This window comes from Mustela nigripes, chromosome 14 (assembly GCF_022355385.1).
Source record: "Mustela nigripes isolate SB6536 chromosome 14, MUSNIG.SB6536, whole genome shotgun sequence".
Classification (NCBI taxonomy): Eukaryota; Metazoa; Chordata; class Mammalia; order Carnivora; family Mustelidae; genus Mustela; species Mustela nigripes.
The window spans coordinates 12,935,773-12,948,671 of NC_081570.1; the positions used below are offsets into that span (position 1 = coordinate 12,935,773).

At 57.7% G+C, this 12,899-nt stretch overlaps 1 protein-coding gene across 2 annotated transcripts in view; it reads left to right on the plus strand.

Annotated features, from left to right (window-relative positions):
* The first annotated feature begins 4,011 nt into the window (after window positions 1-4,011).
* The window catches only part of PAX7 (paired box 7), a 94,446-nt gene continuing 85,558 nt past the window's right edge, over window positions 4,012-12,899 (plus strand). The window contains exons 1-4 of one of the 2 annotated variants that reach the window (XM_059376430.1): window positions 4,012-4,096; window positions 6,631-6,866; window positions 7,467-7,596; window positions 8,319-8,453. In XM_059376430.1, coding sequence (XP_059232413.1) covers window positions 4,012-4,096; window positions 6,631-6,866; window positions 7,467-7,596; window positions 8,319-8,453 — 586 coding nt within the window. The remainder of the gene's footprint in view (window positions 4,097-6,630; window positions 6,867-7,466; window positions 7,597-8,318; window positions 8,454-12,899) is intronic. The other variant, XM_059376431.1, reaches the window with a different exon arrangement.

Here is a 12,899-nt window from a genome sequence, read left to right on the forward strand (position 1 = left end):
CCTTCAGAGATAGCCCCAAGTAGATGCAAAGCAGAGGAGGGGCCCTTCTGGAAGGCTTTTGCCCAAACCCATCTGGACAAAAGAAAGGGCTTTTCCAGGAAACAGGTCTGAGGTAGAGCCTGGTGCAGGATGGAGGGCCCCAGGACACCATAGAGGGGGTAGGCAGTGGCCAGAATGAGCAGGCTGAGACAGGAAAGCGGCTGGGGAGGAGTCAGAAAGGCAAGGAGTAAAAGGGGGTAGAGACAAAAAAGAGATGGAGGGGCCCATGAGACAGAAACGTGTGTGTGTGCGCGCGCGCGCGCGCGCGCGCGCCCGCACACGTGCGTGAGCATGAGACAGAGACAGAGAGAGACAGGCAGATCAAGACAGAGAGAGAAGAGGGAGGGAGGAAGAAGCAGAGAGAGAGAGAGAGAGAGACAGAGATTAGAGCGAGGGGCTGGAGGGAAACTTTCCAGGCCAAGTTCAGCCCAACACAGACAATGCAGACCTGAGCCCCTCAGAGCTTACAGCAGCGGCTGGAGGTCTTAGGAGTTGATGAATGTCTGTGTGGGGAGTGAATTTGGGCAAGAGGGTTATCCGTGGGGAGCTGAGAGGAGAGGAAAAGATTCCCCCCCACCTCCAGCTGCAGCCGCCCCAGTTCAGTTCTGAGATGAACCCCCCTTTCCCCCGCTGGATGTGAAATCGCCATTTCACCCCGCCACACTTCTTAATTGTTGCAAAAATCATTTGTGAAATTGGTCTCCAACAGGCGAGAACCGCCACGCTCATTCCGACAGACACCCCCCTCCCTCCCCCTCCGCCTGCCCCGCGGGAGCCCACGGAATCCCCAAGCTGGGAAAAGTCAGGGTTGGTGCCTCCAGCAGAGGGTTTAGGGGAGCCTGTGAGGGGCCTCCCTGGTTATGGCAGGAACCAGGCGACGGGTTCGGTGCCCCCCCCTCCCCGCAACCCGCGCCAGATGCCTGGGGCTCAGTGTGCCCAGTCGCAGTCGACTGGTGGGCCCTGAGCCGAGGGGTCAGGAAGGCTGTGTGCTCTCCCCGCTCAGCTCAGAAGCCACGCAGACACTGGCCACAAAGTCAGTGAGGAGGGACTGAAGGTTCCAGGGTCCACGCCCCAGAAGACTTTCCTGCATCTGGGAACTGACCGAAAAGTACATTTACACCTTCCAGACTGCACTGAGAGCTAGCCATGGCAGCATGGAAGAGACCCCAAAACAGAAACACAGACACAGACCCTCCCTTAGAAACACAGAGCTAATCAGACTGGCCTACAGGAGACCTACACACAAACCCACCTTCACGCGGACACAGGCAAAGACACTCCTGGGTCCACCCACACGTCCAAGAGAATCAGTGCCTTGAATTCCTCCACGCCAGGACAGAAATTACTGATGAATGAATGAGTGAGTGTACAACATTTTTGTAATATATACGTGTATATGTGTGTGTGTTGTATGTGTATATGTGTGTGTGTTGTATGCCTATCTGTATGTGTATCTCAGAATATATATACATATATTAAATACATAGCCACCTCCAGGAGTCAAAGCAAACCAGACCCTCCAGCAAGACAAGAAGTAAAATGTCCCAAATCTAAGTCATTTTCCCCCAGACATACACATTGTGGCTTCAGACTTCGTCTCCCTGACCCTCTCTTGGTGGGGGCTATGGGTCCAGTGGGGTCCACCTCCAATGCAGAAAGGGGCCCAGAAAACCTTGTAAGTTCCCTAAGACTCAGGCAGCCTGGCACCTTGGCCTGGGCAAGGCACCCTGGTGTCCCCCTTTCCAATTCCAAAGCGACTTGCCCCCCCCACCCAGTTCAGCCACCGGAGGGTGTGGGTTTAACTGCTTTTCCGTAGGCCTCCGTTCCCAGAAAGCCTCCCCGCCAAGAGCCTGATGAGCCCCTTGTGCTGGGGGAGAGGGGAGTGGAGGGCGTCTGTCACACGCTGAGAGGGGCAAAGGTCACAGGTGAGGAAAAGGGAAGGGGAGGGGGCGCACTAGGGCCAGCCCGAGGAGAGCCCCCCAGGCCAAGACAGGGCTGACCCCAGGACCGAGAGAGGGCGGGCAGGGGCGGGTTGCGGGGTGGGGGCCGAGTTGGAGGGCTGGGTTTATTTTATTGTATCTTGCCTCCAGTGCTGGGCCGGAGACACTCTTTCCCGGGGGAGACAAAAGGCCTGCTGTCCTGGCGTCCTGCCCCGCTGGGAGGGCGTTTCGCCCCCGGGACTCGTGTCCCCGGGCAGGGGCGTCTGGTCACTCGGGCAGGGGAGAGCACAGAATTGCAGGACCTCTGATGACCACCCCCACTCCTGACCCTTTAATGGGACATGTCCCCCTCTAAATTCTGAGTGGAGCTCAGCATTGACGGGCCCAGCGCTAAGGTGGAACCAAGTCCTAACCCACCTCCCTCCCAGATCCTGGGGACCCACTCGCTGTCAGGCTCAGGGTGCGATGGACTGCCTGCTGGAAAGGGGTACCGGGTTGTGGCCAGGGGGCCTGAAGAGGAAGAGAAGTTTAAGCCCCGCTGGAGAAGGGTGAGGAGAAAGGGAAGAGGAGACGGGGAGAGATTGTCCCCAACATTTGGCACAGCCAGTTTTCTAAGCACTCTGCTCTTCCCAGAGCTGCTGGAAGCAGAGCAAGAACCGGACACCGGGGCTGAGACATTATTTCACAGAGAAAGTCATAAACCCTTCCCTTGAAGTCACCCCAGGCCGGTCTCCCGTGTGCCTAGTGGCGGAAATTTCAGAGTGTGTGAGTTAGATGAAGAAGAGAGGCCATCAGCGGACTCTGACCCTGGGAGGCCAGAGAAAAGGCGAGAATCCAGAGGAGCCACCAACCCGAGGCAGACATTCCCAAGCAGCCGGGACGCTGCGAGGGCCGGCGGCGGGCGACCAGGGGGCCGGGCGCTGCTCCGATTTGGCCCATTCGTCAAAAGAAGACACTTGCACAAAGTTGGCCCCCTCCCCTTCTGTGCCCTCCCCCAGCCCCGGGGCTTCAGCCCCCTATGTGTTAACGGGCGGTTCAAATTCCCCCCCCCCCCCCCCCCCCCAAAAAAAAAAAAAAAAAAAAAAAACGAGGTCGAGCCGGGGATTAGAAAAGAGAGGGAAAAAAAAAAATATTCGTTGGCGATTTCTTTTCGTTACTGGTCCTCCGCTCCCTTCCGCCCTGGCCCCCTTCCCTCCTCATGAATAAAAGAAAAGTCCGAACCTATCAGATCTCGTCCGCCGCCTCCCCCCGCGCCCCCCTCCCTGGCCGACCCTCTCCGTACTCCAGTGGAGCACTTCTGCACCACTTACCCAGCGGATCCCTCGCCCCCTCGCTTCCCCTCTTCGCTTCCCAACCCCGTCACCCCCTGTCGCCTCCCCTCAAGCCCCGAAACTCGAGAGCCACCGCCTTCCCTCCCCTGAGCCTTGTGGGGGGCGGGGTGCGAGCGCGGGTGTGAGAGGGAGTCGTGAGTGTGGTCCGGAGAAAGGCGTGGAGAGCAGTGCGGGGAGGGAGCGCGCGGGCGCGAGGAAAAATATATAAATAAATACGGAGGAGAATCCACTCGGCAGCCTCTGGGCGCAGAAACTTTGGCCCGGAGCGCGAGAGCGCGCCGCTGTCAGTGCGAGGCCGGGGCCCTGCCCTCCGGCCGCGTCCCCCCGAGTCCCGCTCGGCCGCCCGGCCTCCCCTCCCGGTTCCGCCCCGCGCGTCCGCCCGCACAACTTCTGGCCGCGCGGAGCGGGCAGAGGCGGACTTGGGGTTGCTGTGTTTGTTTGTTTGAACTTCCTTGTCACCACCTTCCCTCCCCCCCCAACCTCCGCCCCCACCTCGCCCCCCTCCCCAGCTTCTGGACGCGTTCGACTGCAGCCCGGGGTGGGGGGTGGGGGTAGGCAGCGTGTGTGCAGGGGAGGAGGGGGAAGAGGTTAAAAAAAGAGAAGTGGAAGAAGAAGGAAAGAAAGAGATCGCGGCGGGGGTAAAGGCGGCGGACGGGAAGCGATTTTGGCCGACGCTGGACTCCTCCGCGGCGCGCGCAGGCATGGCGGCCCTTCCCGGCACCGTCCCGAGGATGATGCGGCCGGCTCCGGGGCAGAACTATCCCCGCACCGGATTCCCTCTGGAAGGTAAGAGCGCCTGGGCTCGCCGCGCCTCCGCTCCTCCGCCGGGAACCCGAGGTCCTTGCAGAGGCAGCGATGTCCCGGGGTGGTGGCGGCGCCCGCGGCAGCGGGAAGGGAAGGGGGTCCCCTTCTCTTCTGGGGACCGAGTCCGGGGCGCTGGACCCCCGGAAGTTTCGGGGGCCGACACTTGTCCGTTTTTGCGCGGCTTTCGGTGACCGGCGGCCTTCCCCCGCAGGGCGGAACTCCCGGCAGATCTCGGCCCCGAGTAAATTTCAAGTCCTAGCGAATTTCAGGTCGTGGCCACTATTTTCAGACACTTTCCCCGCGGTTACTTTCTCAGCTCTCGGCGCTCGCCCGCTACAGCGCTTTCTACTCTCGGTTTTGAACTGTTCCTTTTTTCAGTCCTGGTATGGTCCTCCAATCCCTTTTATTTCGAAATACCAGCCATGTGCGGACAGCGTCTAGAAAGGCTATCCGCTTCTTCCAAAGCACCAGACAGAAATTCCTGCCTTTGGGTTACAAAACAAACTAATTTGAAATAATAAATAGTAACGATTTTTCCCCAAAAAAACTTTTCGCTTGGGCTTCGGAACTCCGCAACTCTCCTAGGAGAGACCCTCAGGACGGTGAGCGGGCACCGCAGTGTCCGGACAAGGGGAAAAGGTGAATTCTGTAATGTGTCCTCCGTCAGTACCCAGCACCGGGGGTGAGCAGAGAGGACTGGCAGTGCTCGGTTCCAGGCTGGAGGAAAGAGGGGGATCGCGCTGCCAAGACCCTTCCCTGCGTTTTGGTTTTGTTTTCTTCTTAAACTAACGGAAGGCCATCGACCTGTCAACAAACCCAGGGATCCCTGGGTTTCTGGGGGTGGGTAGCCCAGGGTGTCCTACAGAAGTGGTGAGAGATAGGTGCCACTTTCATTTTTTAATTACTCTTCTTGTAATTGTACGAGCCCCTTGTGCGTGAGGAAGAGTAAAGGAGGCGGGGAGGGGTGGGCGGGCAGGCAGCCTGCGATCTGGGGAGGGAGGGGTCCCTCTGGCAGCGAGATGGCGCGGGTCCCTGAATTAGACTGAGGCGAAGAGAGTGGCTCCGTGATCAAGTGCGCGCTTGCAGCCACGCAGGCGGGAGAGCGCACAAGCCCGGGGATTTGCCGTAGCACTCTCCTGTAGCGAATGCAAGTAAAACAGGCGGCCGAGGACGCACAGCGGATTAGAACAATATTTGCCCAACATGACGGAGAATACTGAGGAGAGCCGAGCGCCGGTCGCTAAAGAGGCTCTTGAATATAAAGTTGGGCGCTGGAGAGCTCTCCAGCGCTAATGGCATATCCCGCCGCGGAGACCGAGTGACTCTGACTTGGCGACGCACGATTTCTGATTAAATCCGAGGGTGGCTTCAGACACCTACTTTTACAAAGAGAGGTGGGGGGACCAGGCGCGCGAGGGAGGAGGCGGTAGGAACGGCTGGGCAGCCGGAGCCCCTTCTCGCCTCCTCCCTTCCAATTACACTGGCAGCTCCCTCCACTCCGGCGTCTGTGAAATCGTTCTAATCTGCCAGATCTCCGCAGCCGCCTGGTCCCCAAATTGGGGGAATGGAGGCCGGATTAGTGCACCGGGTGCCCCCCAACCTTCTGTGAGGAAATTGTGTAGACTTTGCATTAAGGCTTCTGAGGAGCTCTCCCCTCCCAGGCACACTACAGCAGGGGTGCCTGTCTCCCCGGTTCCCAAAGTCCCCCACACGGGGAGACGCTGGCCCATCCTGTACCACCCTCACAGAGCCTACAGGGACCGAGTCTGGATTTCTGAACCCAAATAAGTATTTGATATGGGAGCTTGCTGACAGCGGAGCATTGCCCCCAAATTGCCCCCAAACGAAATTAGAACTTTGAGAGGCGTTGGAACCATGGGGAGTCCCTCGGGGGACAGCCAGGTGACCCCAGAGGCAGTGACCAACAGCATCATGTCACCAGTTCCTCGCTGTTCAATTATAAGTAGGAAGACCTGCTGTCCAGGCTAGGACTGTAAATTCTGGTAATTAACCAGCCTCTTCTGGCTCCCCCCAAAATGGATCAATCTTGACCACTTAAGGCATGGAAATGACCAGTGAGAGGGGGCCACCTCTCACTAGCCATTGGCCTCCCTAAGAGGCAGGCAGACCTGTGTCCCAAACTGCATCCTGGGGGATGGAGCCACTGGACCCCCAGACTCCCAAGACTCCACCAGCCTCTTGGCTCTGCTCTCTCCCTCCCATTCACAGAAGCTTCAGATCCCTCATTCCCCGTACTGTGACAGGAGTGGGGGCACACAGCATCTGGGGGACTGAAGCCGCCAGCTATGACTCTCTCCATCCTCCTAGGACCCTCTCTCAGCTGACAGTTTTTTCCTGACCTCTGAACAGCCACACCTCCAAATGGGGGGGAACCCGCAGACCCTCTGTCAGGGGTCTTGGGGCTCACAGAACTGGAGTCAAGGGGCGTTCTCACTGTCTCATCCCCATTCACCCCCCGTGCCTCTCTCCTTCCTCATTTCCCCTCACTCCTCCAGTGTCCACACCACTTGGCCAAGGCCGGGTCAATCAGCTTGGTGGGGTCTTCATCAACGGACGACCCCTGCCTAACCACATCCGCCACAAGATCGTGGAGATGGCCCACCACGGCATCCGGCCCTGTGTCATCTCCCGCCAGCTGCGTGTCTCCCATGGCTGCGTCTCCAAGATTCTCTGCCGCTACCAGGAGACTGGGTCCATCCGTCCTGGGGCCATCGGCGGCAGCAAGCCCAGAGTGAGTGTCTCTGCTGCAGAACTGGCAGTCGGCCTTCCCATAGTTGGGGGATCCTGGCTGTGGCCCCTTTCACTTCCTTCTGTCGTCCAGTCCCACTGGGGTGTCCATATGCTTCTTAAGAAAAGTACAGGAAGAGAGTATCCTCACCCCCAGATATCCTCCTCATTATTTGGATTTCTAGGGGATAAGATAACTGAGGTTCCATGTTGTCCAGGACTTTGAGGCCAATGAGCCATCCCCTGGGCTGCTCCTACATCGGCCCAGACCACCAGCATCATCCCAGACCAGGGGAACTGTCCCCTCGGTCTTGCCTGATTAGTGAGTGGGGGGGTGGGATCCACCAATAAGGACTTTCAGGAGTCCTTATCAGGTCCTATCTTATTACCTGTCACTACCCTATGCACCGGGCTGCCTTCCTTGAAGGCAGGCACAGGTTTTGTGGAAGGGTAAAGCCAATCTCAGAAGGGGGGTCGGAGGGAGGGACATGGGATCCAGAGCCACCAGCCTGGCCCGGGGCTCTTGGGAGTTTGGTATTAAAAGTGCCTCCCTCTCCCCACCTCGTCTCTCTCCACTCCTGCTCCCCCACCTCCACCTCTGAAGCAGGTGGCAACTCCGGATGTGGAGAAAAAGATCGAGGAATACAAGAGGGAAAACCCAGGCATGTTCAGCTGGGAGATCCGAGACAGGCTACTGAAGGACGGACACTGTGACCGCAGCACGGTGCCCTCAGGTGAGAAGGCAGCTAGCTAAGCCGGGCACAGCACGGTCTGGCTCCGCTCGGGCTGTGCAGGGCTGGAGGTCGGACAGGACGGAAGGCGATGAATGATGGGGAGCGCCAAGGAAAGTTGTGAGGAAAGAGAGCAGGAGGGCAGAGTTAGAGCAAAGGAGGGAATCAAAACCGAAAGGAAGATCTTCCGAAAGGAAGGATCTGTCCTAGGAGGGTTGATCTCCTTGGGCTCCCTGGACCCCTTTCCCCAAGTCACTCTTTCCGCTCTGTTAATGCCACCAGCTGGCAGTGGGTCCCAAACAGGGAGGCTCTCCACCACACTGCCCGTGAGGCAGCAAGCGGCCTGGGGTGGACATTCATGTGTGCACGTGTGCCAGGGGGGAGGAGGGCATCCAGGCATGCGAGATGGGGACACACACCTGGTGTAGGGGTGGCAGTCACAGGGGCTGGAGAGCCTCTGGCAAGGTCCTGGGGAAGTGGGCATGGGTGTGAGTGCATCTAGGGTTTGTGACCGTGTTAGGCACAAGTGTGTGCAAGGGGGAGCATAGGAATGCCACTGTGAGTGTGTCCCAGCGACTGCACTTGGCTGTAAATGCTTAAGGGGGGGGGGGGGGTCAGTGGGTGTGAGTCCCCTTGCCGTGCGTGGCTCTCTCCCAGGGACCCAGGTCGCCTGGGTCCGCTGCCCCAACAACTTATACTTGCTCTTTTGCCTTTGAATTTCTGAGGTTTAGTGAGTTCGATTAGCCGCGTGCTCAGAATCAAGTTCGGGAAGAAAGAGGAGGAGGAGGAAGCGGACAAGAAGGAGGACGACGGAGAGAAGAAAGCCAAGCACAGCATCGATGGCATCCTGGGCGACAAAGGTAGGGACTCTCCGGGGGGGGGCTCCACCGCCGAACCCCGCGTCCCCGCGCGAGACCGTGCGGACCGGTGAGTGGTTCGCTTCCGCCGCTCAGGGCTAGCGACCGCACTTTAGCGGGAGGACTCGCAGCCCCCCGGGGCAGCCGGGACCCTCCGGGTTTGCGGAGAGCGCCCCCTCGGCGCGCCCCGGACCAGGGCAGAAGGCGGAGCCGGGGCGCAGACGGGCCTCGGCTTCCCCGCGGAGCCGGCTGCAGGTTGGTGCACTGCGCGCCTCCGAGTGCGCAAGCCCCGCGCGCAGGGCCTGGCTGAGCGCTCCCGGGCGTGTGCCCTGCGGGGCCGGCGTTTTGGCGGCGAGTCCCTGTGTGGATCTATTATTTATAGGACGCTTGGACAAGGGGGCGGGGGGCGAGGAAGGAGGAGCCGGCCTACGGCTCCCTAAATGAATTTGTTAACCAGACCCGCACACGCTCTCTAAACGGTCCCTTGAAACCCTGCCTGACAGTTGACTGACCGCTGCAATCAATAAAAATTAGCGAGGGCCGCCGCCTAAGCCTCAGCCCGGCGTTGCCAGGGGCCCGAACCGAGACAGTGCCGGCTGGGTGCAGACGGGCGCACCGGTCAGCGCTTGCCTCTGGCGGGGCCAGGCGTGGAGGCCAAGTTCCCCCAAGGCCCAGGATCGGAGGATCTCTCAGGCGGGGAGAAAGCTTCCGCCGGCACCCACCTTCTCCCCTCGTGCAGCTCCGCCGCCCCGCCGGCTGGGGTCGGGGCCTTGCGCCCTGCTTTTTCTCCTGGTCGGCTAGGGAAGGCGTTTATCTTTCAAACGCCGGCACGCCCGGGAAAGGGGCGTGTGCTTTTGTTTCTTGAGGGGTGTGGTGGGGGGAGTGTTCCACATTACCGGCCCCCCTGAACTTCTCTTTGAGACTTGGTCAGTGTGCCTTAAATGGGGGAAGGGGTTGAGAAACAGAAGTAGAAGGCCCAGAGTCACAAAGACTGGCTGGGGAAAAGAGGAAGCCCACAAACGGGCATGCCGGGAGGCAGCAGGCAGACGGGAAAGATAGTGGTCCGGCAAGCCTGCAAAGCGGTAGCTTTGGAAAAAGTGGGGGAGTGCCCCAAACTTGGAAACTTGCAAGGAGCACATCTGGCTTGAATTCCTTTCCAGAGGTGTCTCGAGATACCCCTCTTCTCGCTTTCCATGAACTCCTAGCCCAGGTCTCTCTCTCTCTCTGCAGTTGTCAGTAGTCTCCCAACCTTGAAGATGAACTTCACAAACAAAGCCCGCTTCCAAAGACAACACCCAGGGAGGCCCAGCCCCCACAGGCCTGGTGGAGGGGGAAGGTGGGAGGAGGGGCAGGAGCAGCCCCTTTGAGAGAGGAGCCGAGAGCTGGGGAAGGGGCGGGCTATTGACATTCAGGGCCCCAAGTGGAGCCCAGTCCCGCCAGGGACAAAAGGGCGAGGGAAGAAAGGGAGCGAGCTGTGCCTGGCACCCCGCTGTGCCCGGCCCGCCTCGGAGCCCCGGGTCTTCAGTGGGAAGCTGCCTGGTGCAGCTCAGGAGCCCCTGGCTTGGACAAGGCAGCCCAGAGCCCTGGGACCCCTGCAAGGGCGGGGGGACCCATTCCTGACTTCAGTTTGTATCAGAAAGGGACTTGGTTGGGCTTCTTCTTTTTTGTGGGGTGGGACACGTTGAACTTGAAATGATCTTTCCTGGTGAAATACCACACAGCAGACACCGTTTCTGAGAAGTACCGGGCAGAAGCAGAAGGAGGTTTGGTTTTATTTGCCGAGATTTTAGGGTGTGTGTGTGTGTGTGTGTGTGTGTGTGTGTGGCGGGGGGGGGGGTGCCCAGCTCAGTCTGTGAGGAAGCAAAATAGGTAAGTGTCTTCTGAGAAAGAAGGAAAAAAGAGGCAGGGGATAGAAAGCCTGAGCTTTGGGGATCCCTCTGGCTCCAGGGAGTTCGGGTGCTTCTGGCGTTGGCCAGGGTTTATAAAACCGGCTCACAGACAGCTTCGCTGGAGAGAGGATTTCCCTGCAGCAGAACCAGGAAGCTCCAAATCTCCAAGGGTTTAGAAGGAGCCTGCTGGTTCCAGACGGGAAGGCAGAGAGCACAGGAGCTGCAGAAATGAAACGGAATCCTTGGGTCCGGTATCCAGAGAGCCTGGCAGGTTTTGAGTGACAGTGGGCACATCCAACGCGGGGACCATGAGCTCGATGGCTGTGTAAAAATGCATGTGACTCTCCGTGTGGCTGTTTGCCCGTGGGCCTTTGGATCATTGTGCCGTGGGTCGTATTCTGTGCAGGTGGGGGTGGGGTTCTGCGTGGATGCGCAGGGTGATTGGACGCGGGTGTGAATGAGCAGAATGACAGTGGGGATGAGGGACGGTCGTCTGTCCCCCCCCCCCAACAGAACATATCAACCCCCTGAGTACCTGGGGGCAGTAGGCAAGCATCCCAGTGAACCACCCAGCTGGAACCTCTCCTCTCTCTCCCAGGCCCCAGCCATCAGTTTCATGGCCAAGTTAAAGAGGAGAAGACCTCCTAACCTCCACCCAAGTCGACCAGGTGGGGAGAGGCAGAGAAGCCTTAAAGGGCAGAGCAGGGGGAGGGGTGCACACCCACAAACTTTGTTTTGGTTTCTTGCTTGTGACAAACGCTTTCTCCGGAGGGGTTGCCCCTCTCATGGCGGGGAGCCTTCCAAGAAGGGGTTTAAGAGCTCTCCTCTTTAAGCGCTAAAGAGAGATCCCTCCCTGAGTCCGTTTTTCCCTATCGTCCGCTTGGCATTTAATAATGTTAAGACTTATTAGAGCTGGTAATGAAAACTGGGGCTGCTGAATAGGAAACTGTGTTGCAGAAGGGTGTTATAGCTCCCAGGCATGGTAAGAAACTATTTATCCGCAATCAGTCCTCACTCTCGGAGTTTGAAGCACAAACGTTAAGTTGAAGGGTTTTAAAGCAGATTAAATTGAGCCTTTATTTCTGTGCACTTTCATCTCTGAACAGCTCACTCCTGCTCCCCTTGGGCTGATATTCATGAGGCTGTTCATATTTTTTTTTTTTTTTTGCTCTTATCCTTGTTAAGACTGAGTTATTAGGATTGTTGGTTGTGAGAATTTCAGACTGCAGCGGATAGGGGCTCCAGCCGTGCTCTGCTCACCTGGAGAGGGAAATGGACAGTTCCTTGCCCTCGTCCACTTGGACTCTCTTCTCCTCACCCCTTCTCCGGGGACCAGGGGAGAGACACAGGACAGAGACCCCAACCGGGAAAGGATTTAAGACGAATGGGAAAGGAAAAGCTTTTCCTAGTTTGAGCCCAGGGAGAGTCTGGTGGGAAATTTGAAAAGGGGTTGCAAAAAGTCAAACCGTTTCTCTGAGGGAAGCAATAGCAAAATAAAATAAAATAAAATAAAATGCAGTAACAACAGCAATAAACAATAAGAACACCAAAGCCTCGTGCATCTGACAATGTACAAACTTGGGCTGAAACTGACCAGATCAGACATGGGGCTCCACCTGGGTCTCTAGGGTACAATACCCAGAGAGGTCACAATTAATAGGAAATAATGGAGGGGGTCGCAGTATTTAAAAGAAGAAGAGCGAGCGTGCATTTCCTCTATGGGGAGAAGTGCCATGGCCAAAGTCCATCCAAGATTCGCCGACCTCCCGGGTTTGAAAGACCATCCCAGGTGGGGGCCGAAGGTGGTGTGTGTGAGGCAGATCTGGGTTTCTGTGCATTTTTCCTTCATTTATTTTTAAAGCAGCAAACGTACAGGTGTGGAGTGGGAGATGACGGAGAAGGCTCGGAAAGGGAGGGAGAGCCCGAAGTGTCGGTTTTAGACACTTGTAAAAGGAGGTGGGAAACAATTTAATTTGGCAGCGCCGCTAGCTGCTAATGCGGTTTTCGGTCGTTTGCTACCCTGGAGGAAGCTGTTTTGATTGTGTGTACAAGGACCTGCCAAATTTAATTAGGCTCCGGGGGAGCACATGAATAGGGGAAGGGGGCAAGGCTCCCCTCAGCACACACCGTTTATTTTTTTTTCCCCCAGCTTCACACCTGGAAGGGGCATTGTTTACCGGATAGGCAAGAGCGCCCGGCCGAGGGAAGGGGAGGAGGTGCAGAGAGAGGGGCCTGGGAAGAGGGAGCGAGGGAGGGGACGAAGATAGTCCATTTATCAAGAAACAATCTGCATTGATTTAAACCAACAAGTTCCCTCCTCTGTAAATGTGTGTTTAGAGAAAGGTAATTGACACTCCACCATATCAAAGGATTACCCCGGGTTGGCAATCTAATCAAACAGAGTCCAGGCGGGATTTGAGGCTGTTCAGAGTGGGATCAGCTTCGCATAATGGGGGCTCGGAGGAAGATGGGAGGGTGTCAGGCAATTCGCCGGCTTTAGGCTGCACTCCGCGGTGGATAGGCAGTGAGACCAGAGGGAGAGAGGGGAGGGGGCGTGGGG